Here is a 10,622-nt window from a genome sequence, read left to right on the forward strand (position 1 = left end):
GCTAAATAGCACCCAGAAAATAAATTGCAGAAAGAAATATTCTCAAAATGCCCAATCTGAACTCATTGAGGTTAAAAGAAACATTTCCATTTACTTCAATTGGATTCTGCCTCTGCTTTAAATGGTTCTTCATCTGATAATTTTTTACTGACTAGGTGAGATACCAGTACAATGCAGCTCAGACCAAAATGTATATTGCTGTACTGCTTGTATTGTCTCTACCAAAAAACAGAGCAAACTTACTTGAAGCATTTGGTTTGGTTTTGCCACCCACAGAAGGTCTAGCTTGGTGTTCATCTCTAGCCATGGAAGATCTTGTCAAAAGCTTTTGAAAGCATCTTCCAACATGAAATCTTGCATCAGTCTTCATCTTGCAGGGGAATGGTTATGGGTGATGTCAGTTGGGGCTGTACTACTGAGAGAAGCATGAAGAAGATAAATAGTAATATTTTTCAAGTCTGACTGGAAGATTCAAGGGCACAGAGATGTTTCATCTTTCATTTCCCTATGGAGGACCATGCCATTTTCAAAGTTTCATCATTAAATCCAGCTGGAAAATGCAAATGTGTCTCTGACTATCCTAAACCAAACATCATGGAGAAAACAATCAGGCAGGTATTTGACCCCACAGCTGATTGGGCCAAATGGGAACCGTGAGCTGGTACATCACAAATACCACAGAGGTATTTATATACCCTGGTCTCTGTGAAAACTCCAGTTCTTCAGGTCTGAGAGCACTCTGCTCTTCGCTATCCCACATATCTGAATGAAAGACAAATACAGAGACAAATCAGGTGCAGTCATCTCAGAAACTTTATTCCTTCACTGTGTTTTCCTTTGGGCTTGATTTCTATGCAGAGAAGGAACAACATGAAATCACACGTTTGAGGCAGTGCACAGACAGGTTCCAGCAATATGTCCAGTCGAGCTGAGCTGGTACAGACAGAAATTTCACCTATTCTCCTCCACAGATGGAAACCAGCTTCAGCCTCTTTTTTCCCCAGTTCCTTCTGGTTTCTGAGAATAAATCTTTACAGAAAGACCCATCTCCAGAAACCTCCACCAGAACAGAACCAAAGTAACTTTTTCACACCAGAATGAAAGTTCATACCAAGCATTTCTTTAATTTTCAAAAAAAAAAAAAAAAAGCTTCACTTTCAATACAGATACCAAAAGTAAATTCAGTTCTCTGCTTGCCTTAGGTTGCTACCCTACAGTTCCTTCCTGTCCCACCTTAGCCCTCAGCAGTCTGCAAGCACTGACAGACCCTTGTGGGGTCCTGTAAGCACCTCACTGCAAGTGGAACTGGTAGGAGTTGATGGAAAGGTTGCCTGAAAACTTAATAAATCTGGTCATAACTGACTTTGAGTGACACACAGCAGCTGCAAAAATACATGGAATAGGGCTCACAAACAAGGTCTAGGCTGGCAATGTAACATTGGGATCTCCTTCCTCCTTCACATAAAGCCTGAACTAGGGCACTTGGTAAAGATCATATGCTCCTTCTTATCAATGCTCTTTGCTATTAAGGAACTCTTGCAGATCAATTCTTCTTCTAGAAGGTGTTTAAACCATCATCAAATCTTCTTTAGCATTCTCAGCCTTCTCTATCCCAGCTGGCACCAGAATAGACTCTCCCTCCTATCACCACACTGTTTATTGGGCTCTAATACTGTTTCCCACTTTCCAATACCCAGCCAATTCACACATATTCAGGTGAGTTCATTCCCAGAGTAGGAATTTCCTCCACTGTAGGAATCAGCACCTCCTGCAGGTGCTCTGCCCCTGAGGAGCCACAGGGTTTGGGGCAGTTCATCAGTCCCTTGTCTCTCTGGTGCATGTTTGCAGTTCACATCCAGAACAGGAGCTCAAACCAGAGTCTGGCAGTCACAAAAGCAATCTCTCACCCCTGTGCAAGTGAGAGAATTTGACAGCAAACACCTCATTTTTAATGCTGCTTCTCCTCCCAGGTTCTCTGCTGGCACTGGGCAGCCTCTGCTTTCTGTGCACACCCAACTAAAAGTGACACACTTCTGGGGACTCTGATGAAGCTGTGCCCACAGAACCTCTTTTAGCTCACAGTACTAAGGGCTGCACGTGGTATCATCTGCTACTTCCTGCAGCTCTGTCAGAGCAGCCTCTGAGCACAGCACGAGCTGGAGCACTCCATCGTCTCCTCTGCAAAAACCAGGGGAAAAAAAAGAAAAGATAAAAGGTAAGTGTTCCATCTCTGTGTCAAGTCATTGCTTCTATTTAGCAGCATTTTCCTTTGTTCTGTTTTGCTCACTGTTTCTCCATGCCGTGTGTCTCTGCTCAAGAAATGCAGATTGTTGTTGATGCCTCACCGTAGTCTAAATCTCCTCGTGACTGATGTAGTTGCTGGGTCTGTATTAATTAATTGCAGTTGATGCAGCCCCTCCTACCTGTCTTCCTTATGAATTCCCTTTCCTATAAAAAGCATATTTCTCTTAGAAATCAACTTTAGTTCCAGTCAGGGATAGATGATTATTAGGATTGAAGGATTTTGGCAGAGTAGAGGTTGCTGTGAGGTGAGCTTTAGCTATTGCTGCAGTGCATGAGCCATGAATACAGAATTATAATAGCAATATGAATGCTGGGTTTCTTTTCAGGAGAATTCACATCCAGCCTTTCCTCTCATCCTTACTATGCTGGAAAAGCAAGGCAGGCATTTAATTGTCAAGTTTACCTGCTGGTCTATAAAGACTAATTGGATACACTACGTACCTGCTTTTTCTCCACCTTTTATTCACACAACACTGCTGATCTCTGGCACTCAGGGATGTGGAGGCTAACTGGAGTTTAAATTAACTTTTTTTTTGTAAAATATTTTCAGAGTTGACTACTTTTACAAAGACCAAAGAGCATCTGGGTTTATTTAAACCTGTCCTTCTCATAATCCCATTTAGAGCTGCTGCTGCCTCTAAACCAGGAGCTCTTTAACTTCCGGTAACTTCATTGTGGGGAAAAAGGGAGTGGGGATGAAACAAAAAACCCAAAACAAAATAAAAAAAAAAACCCAACCAAAAAACCCCAAGCACTTATTCTGCCCATTAGTACACAATGGGCAAGACTGATTTTCCTCAGAGAAGTTTTCCAAAGTTCTCTACACGGGACACTATATTTAAATAAATTTAAGGTTTGAATTGTGCACCCCCTCTGTACAGATTTCTGCCTGAAAGTGCAGATGGCTCTTTCAGGTTCAGCATTTCCCAAGCCTCTTGGGAGATACTGATCTTACAGCCTCGCCATGATCACACAAATAATTTTGCTGTCAAGTGTCAGGATGCTTTGGGAAATATCTATTAACTGGGATTTTCACACTAATAACTTCCAGGGTAGACCCTAAGTGTGCCAACAAAGAATGAGATGCTCATTGTAGTAGACATATAAAGAGCCAGAAGAGATCAGAGATGAGGATTCAGACAAACCACCACAGATTTAGCAGAAGTGAGTGTGCTCACAGAGATGTCAGGGGCGTGTGTACGTGCAAAGAGGAATCTTTGAGCGTCACAGTTTTTTTGGTATCCCTAAAGTCTTAAGGACCTGCTGTTGGTATGCTGAGGCAGCTACAGGAGTCCTAAATGTCAAAAAGGAAAATGAAGTTCTTCAATTAGTTGAGAGCAAATCAGAGGACAAAACGGACCAAAGAAATTGTGTTTCATGGTAAATGGAGAAGGAGGAAATATTTGTGTCTAAGTTCAGAGTACTGTTAAAAATAGGATTGTTTCAAGTAAAAAAGGTACCTGTGGTTTTCGCCAGGCTTTACAAATCCTACTTTCTCAGAGACATCCAATTTAGACAAAAGTAAAACAATTGTAAGATGAAACTACCTAGACTAGTCAGTAGTAGCCATTATGTCAGTGAGCCCAGGTCTGACAGATCATTAAATTATTTTGGCAACTCTTTGCTCTGGTTTTCCCCAGCACCATCTTTAGTACTGATGGGGAACCACCACAGCAGCTTCCATACAGACCCACGAGGGCAGGACCAAGACCCCTATCAGGGAGAGATAATCTACTGTCACAAGGTCAAAGCTCAACACTATCTTCACATTTTCCCACTCCTGGAGAGAGAAGCCATCCTATCTGTGCTCACTCTTTGCAGCACAGTTAAGCCGTGCTCTGACTGGGGGGTTTATCAGGGATGAAAGACAAACACATTTTGGGGATGCAGAAAGAGCCTGTGATCCCTGTGACTGTAATGACTGCAGTGAAGGTGTCAGTGCAGGAAGAGGGGACGCCTGTGGATTTGGGCATTTGATCAAATGTGTTTGGTTATGAATATGTTCAGCAACTCTACCTGAACACTTTCTACTCCAGAGATGATTTTGAGTCACAGTAGTTTGGGGTGGACATGGCTCTGGACTGGGCCTTTCTATGGCTCTTAGTGTGCTGCTAACTGCAGGAATGTGCTTTCAATGGAAGAGGGCTGTAGAGGCACAGAGAAGTTGACTTTAGTCACAGGGCAGATTGTGGTGTTACTTCCTTCCCCTTAAGGGTGTATCAACACAAAAGAAATGTCACCAGAAGAAATGTCATTAATTGTCTGCTGAGTCTGCTTTGTGATCTTCAGTTTGAGGGGGAAACCTCTCTGCAGGCCTGGAGAACTGAGTGGAGGCAAGTGAGGCTCTGACCTGGGGGTGGATGCAGTGGCCAGTGGAAGAAGCCTCTTCCCTGGACAGGGCGGGGAGCCTGGAGAAGGTGTGGAGTGGAGCAAATCGGTGGCCTCCTCTCCTCCTTCCTTATATTGGGCTGGGGCTTATAGCACTCCTGCTGGGAAGGATACAAGCTCCCAAGCTGACAGGCCAAAGCTTCAGGACAGTCCTTCAGCACCTGATTTTCTTTTGAAGTGTAAGTCCATGCCCATGGCTGCACTTTGTCAGCTGAGGCGTCACGCTTGGAGCTGACAGCCGTTTACAGTGAAGGTCTCTTTGGCTCAGCCCCAGCCCTGTGGCTTAGTCCATGTGCCAAACACCAAGGAAAAATGCCTGCTCCAGGCAGGTAGCTTAGAAAGTCACAGGCATCTCCTTCCTGAGGCTCCCTCATGGGTGCTGAGCATGGGAAGGACTCTTGGAGCAAAAGTGAGAGAGGAGGAGGCAAGACAGACAAACAAACAAACAAACAAATATTGGGAGCCATGTGTCCACAGAACTCCTCTAACTGCTTCCTGCCTTGCACCATCACTGACTGCTCTGGGGGAAGCCCTATAGAAAGGAGAATATTCAGACACAGGATCAAGAGAAGTGTGCAAAGCCAGGAAGGAGAGAACACCCTCCACCACTCCTGAAGGTGTTTTTATTGAGGTGTGTGTTGTAGACAAGCTGATGAGTAACTGAGGTGGTGTGTGACTTGTGCCATGTCCCTGCCCTGGGTGTCACCATCTGCCTGACTATGAGCCATATTCACCTGTTGTGCTTTAGCATAGAAAGGGAGGTCTCCAAGACCCTCTGTGGTGTGCAGGTGTACAGCAGCTCTGCGGTGTGCAGGTGTACAGCAGCTCTCACACCACCAGGCGTGTTTAAGTCAAGGAGAAACTCTGTATGTCAGTTCACAGATGAGGCCTGGGCAGAGAACCACTGCTGACCCTGAAATCAAGCACCCTTTTTACCCCTTCTGCACAGCAGTTTGGTAGGTGGCCCAGAAGAGACCCCTCCTCCTCCACCAAAGGTGGCAGATGCTTAGGAGGCAGCAAAAAAAATTGTCACCACCAGCCCTTATTGCAACCGCCGTGTTCATAAGTTAACACCAGCTCAATCACCCTCTGGGTTAAGAACCTTCTTCCAATACCCAGCCTAAACCTCCCCTGACAGCACTTCAGGCTATTCCCTCAGGTCCTGTCACTGGTCTGAGTACTGTGCCATCTTCTCCACACTGCAGTGAGAATTCTTTTCTCCAGTCATTCTGAAGATGGGACAATACTGAACTCAGCTTTTTTTTTTCAAATATGTCTAAGCTAGTCTACAACTTCATACTCATCTGCCTTATTTTTGTAGGCTGATCCCCATGTGAGATTTGGGGTGTAGGTGATACTTGGCATGAGGAATGATGGCAGTTTTAGCATTTACAGTATGATTTTAGAATGGGAACTGACAAAAAGGAGATGGATAATTTTATGTCCAGGGACAAAACTTCAGATCCCCCTTGAGAGAGCTTCTGCATAGCTACCAGAACCTACTCCAACTCTCAGAGGTGGAGGGATGTGACCCTCTCTTTCTCAGTTCATGTCTGAGGAGGAACCTTTCAATCATCCCCCATCCCACTTGCTGCACTGACGTGTCAAGTTGGCACGTACGGCACCATAACCTTTATTGACACATTTTTAAGTGATGCAATGCTAACTTTCCACCTTGTCTTCTGATTCTCAGGAAATATCAGCTGGAAAAAGAATAATGGAAGGTTGTCTACACGAAAATTGTAACTCCACTTGCCCAGAACTTCCTTATCAAGAGAGTCAGACACTTCTGGTTGCTGTTTACAGCATTGTTTTTGCTATAGGCCTTCCAGCAAATTGCTTAACTTCTCTGCTTACGTTTGTACAAATCCAAAGGAATAAAGTAGTTGCCATCTACATTTTCAGTTTATCACTGTGTGATCTGATGTATTTAAGTACCTTGCCTCTCTGGATTATCTATGTGCAAAATGGGCACAAGTGGACCATGGGTGACACTGCTTGCAGAATAACAGGATTCATCTTTTTCTGCAATATCTACATCAGCATTCTGCTTTTGTGCTGCATCTCTGTGGATCGTTACGTGGCATTGGTGTATTCTCTGGAATCAAGGGGGAGAAGAGAACAGAAAAAGGCCACCAAAATAGTCTGCTTTCTCTTTGCTGTGGTTGCAGGAATCCACACTCCAGTGTTTTACATGGAAGATAAGCAAAACTGTACAGAGGTGAAAACCTGCTTTGAGACAGTTCCCCTTGACATATTATTGGCTTCTTTCAGCTTCGCTAGATTCCTATTTGGATTTGCCATACCCTTCACAATCCTGATTTTTACAAACTACAAAATTTTCCAAACTATAAAAAGAAGCAGCAGCTTAACTTGTCGCCAGAAAGCCAAAGTGAAGTATGTGGCTATTGCCATTATTGTTATTTTCTTGATCTGCTTTGCTCCATATCATGTGGTGCTCATAATAAGAGCCATATACTTTATGCTTCATCAGGACTGCCCATGTCCATTTGAAAATAAGATATATTCAGTTTTTACAGTGTTTCTGTGTTTAGGCACTGCAAACGGTGTTGCCGATCCAATTATCTACGTTCTGGTCAGTGAAAATGTCAGAAAAGATTGTTACAGGAGCCTGAGAAGATGGAGATGGAACTCATCCAAGCTAAATTCATCCACTGATCACAATACAGACAACAGAAAATTGGAAATGCCAAAAGAATCAGAGGAACGGGGCCAAAGAAAAGAAAACAAAGAAATAACAGATTCATCTGACATTCAGAAGGCCTGTACCAGTGGCAGAGACCAGGAAAGTGGCAGCTAGCTGGTAGCTGCTGGAACAAATAAGAAGTTCCCAATGCCAGCTGCAGGACACAAGTTTTTACATGCTGACATCATCTTGCATATTCTGCATGGGTCATTAACTCTTTGAGGACACTATGGGAGCAATAATTCACATTTCTGTTCATCTCCTACAATACACTTTGCCCACCAGTATCACTGATGAAACTACCACTTTGCTGAGGATGCATGGAATAAACAAAGTAACTTACTTTGACTCAAAATGGGATCTTAAAAGCTTTTTTCTTTTGGATTGACTCTTTTTCTCATATTAAATAAAACCAGTTTTATCTTCTGAGCAAAATTTAAAAAAGCACTGCTGAGGAAAACAATGTACTATTTTTAATGCTAAAATTTTTGCTTCTTACCATCTGTTCCTCTTCATGGAGGTACATGTTCCAGTTCTCATACATGTTGCTCTGCTGTTAACATTTGTGGTTAACCAGTGGAAAATATTAAAAATTAGTAAGTCTTTCAACAAGAGCCTTGAACATTTTCCTTGTACTCTAGTATGTGACTTCAAGCACATCACACATTCCAGGAGAATTAGACGGCAAAAAAATGCCTGATAACACAGACCAACAGTACTGCTGCTGCATTAGTCAAGATCCCGCACTGTCCTGAAATTCTTAAAATGTACAATTCTAATGCTTGATAGTTTACAATTAGTAAATTTTACTTGTTTTGCAGTCAGACCTAGAATGCACTGAAATATACAAAAAATGTATACATTTCCAAGTGGAGTCAGGGACTGCTTTTATGCTATCTCCAAATGTTTGTTGAACTCGTGTTTAGTTTCTGACTAAGCTAACCCTTCCCTTTTGTTACTGATCCCACTTTTACTGTGTAGGAGTCTGTAGAAGCTATGGGTAGGCTCACAGATGGTATGGAAGGTTGGCAGTCTGGAGAGCATAGTCCTTCCTCCCCACAGCTGGGAACTCCCTCAGACATGCTGGGGCAAATTTCACTGTTGCTGCTGCCACTTCTATTATGAATAACTTGTTGACAGTAGTTCCTTGTGCCTTCAAACAAGAATTTAAAAAATAAGAATGGTATAAATCTGGCAATGTTTATCTAAACAACTTCTTCATATTTTTATGTGATTCAACAGACAGATCATGAACCAGTTTGAGTACAAAGTAGAGTGTTTCATAGCATCATTCCATTTAATCTGTGCTGTTGTATTTCTGTGACGTGTTGAAATTGTTATTGACGTTGACATTTCTTCATTGAATTAATATTAAACAGTCAATATAAATACAATGCTTTTTATTAGCTTAAAATTGCCATAGATTTTTCTGTATATTATGTTTTATTCTTATATACTCTTACACTTTTGTAAAGAACCATTATGCCAAAATTATATATCCTCAATTTATTATATTTATTACATATTTCATTTTTTAATTATTTAATGGCTCCTCTGGTATTTATATGTGAAATGGTTTTGTCCTCAAAAGTAGTCCACATAATACAAAATTGGAGATTGTTTCTTGGAAGAATGTGAAATTCTGTTGTGGTGCTAATTAAAAAATTCTGGATTTCTATTTTTATATGCATCTCAGAGATCAAACTCTCTAGGATATTATGGAGAGACCTGCAAGGTGCTGAATATCTGTAACTTTCAATTGCTAAAGAATTCTGCAGCAGCAGCAGAACATGGCTGCTGACAGCCCCTGCCAGCCAGAGCACTGGTGACTCATCTCTGAAGATGCAGATGCAAATCACCCAACCTCAGGATTTTCACAGTCTGAAAGCAAACCTTAATGAATAATAGCAGTGAATTTAGAAGAAACTGGAGGTACAGGCTTTTGAACTGACGGACATGGATGTAAGTTAGCTATTGACCTCAATGAATTTAAACATCTCTGATAATTTTCCTCTGATAAGAAGTGAGTGTTGAGGGAGGGGATTGTCCTGCTCTGCGCTGAGCTGGTGCAGCCTCACCTCAAGTCCTGTGTGCAATTTTAGGAGCCACAATATAAAAATGACATGAAGCTATTAAACAATAACCAAAGAAGGGCCATGAGGATGGTGAAAGCCCTGGAGGGGAGGATATAAGGAGTGTCTGAGGTCACTTGGTCTGTTCAGCCTGGAGACTGAAGGGACACCTCATCATGGCTTGCAGCTTCCTCATGGTGGGAATCAAGGGAGCAGGCACTGGTCTCTTCTCTCTGGTGACAGGGACAGGACCTGAGGGATGTCCTGAAGCTGAGTCAGAGGAGACTGAGGTCAGATGTTAGAAATAGGTTCTTCACCCAGAGGGTGGTTGGGCACTGGAACAGGCACCCCAGGGAAGTGGTGACACAGCACCAACCCAGAGAGAGTTCAAGAAGCGTTTGGACAACGCTCTCAGGTACATGATGTGATTCTTAGGTGCCCTGTGCAGAGCCAGGAGTTGGACTTGATGATCCTTGTAGGTCGCCTCCAATTCCGGATATTCTACAATTCTGTGAACCAATACTGGAACCTGTTGCCACAGATGTGGGGGCCAGGGATTATAACGATCTGATGCAAGAGTTGCAGTTCTTCTGCCTTAGTGAAGTTGCACACTGTTCTAAATTACTATGTCATTATGCATCTTCTCTTAATGAAAATCCTTGGAGTTTCTGTGTTCAGACACACTCTGAAACAAAAGATTTAGAAGTGACAAAGACTTGTGCAGTGTGATCTAATTTAAACATTTACCTAGATAATCTCCAGAGGTTAAATATTCTGTGATAGATTACTGAAGAGGTTAGGGGCTTGGTACCAAGCAATGTATCCATGTGGGAAAATTGCAAATGCTGACTTTGGATAAACAGAAAAGCAGCTTTATGGCTGAGTGAGGGCATCGAGAAACATTCTGTATTGTTAAAATATCCCATCAGATAAAGTGACTATTTCTTGTCTGATAATTCAAGCACACAATCTATTTTTTGTCAGACAGTATCTGACAGAGCCACTCAGGCAAAGGAAAGGTCTCAGGACTGGCACAAGTGTGAGATACACAGCAAAGGGCACTTCTCTGTTCAGAGTAGATCTGAGGGGTGGATTGATTGTGTGGGTCTTTCCACCCTTTCCTCCTGCAGAGACACCACCAGTGAGCCCAC

General features: G+C 42.6%; 1 protein-coding gene across 1 annotated transcript; it reads left to right on the plus strand.

Moving 5' to 3' along the window:
* Positions 1-4,664: 4,664 nt before the first annotated feature.
* On the plus strand, positions 4,665-7,513 carry GPR132 (G protein-coupled receptor 132). The gene is made up of 2 exons (XM_053946505.1): positions 4,665-4,721; positions 6,386-7,513. The coding sequence occupies exons 1-2, from the start codon at positions 4,665-4,667 to the stop codon at positions 7,511-7,513; spliced, it is 1,185 nt and encodes a 394-aa protein (XP_053802480.1).
* Positions 7,514-10,622: the final 3,109 nt, after the last annotated feature.

Source organism: Vidua chalybeata, chromosome 6, assembly GCF_026979565.1.
Source record: "Vidua chalybeata isolate OUT-0048 chromosome 6, bVidCha1 merged haplotype, whole genome shotgun sequence".
Lineage (NCBI taxonomy): Eukaryota > Metazoa > Chordata > Aves > Passeriformes > Viduidae > Vidua > Vidua chalybeata.

Excerpts from the sequence above, each read along its gene's own strand:
- GPR132 (XM_053946505.1), top strand. The coding sequence starts at position 4,665 with ATGCAGTGGCCAGTGGAAGAAGCCTCTTCCCTGGACAGGGCGGGGAGC. Across the intron at positions 4,722-6,385 it reads GGGCGGGGAGCCTGGAGAAG|GAAATATCAGCTGGAAAAAG; the intron begins GTGTGGAGTGGA and ends TCTGATTCTCAG.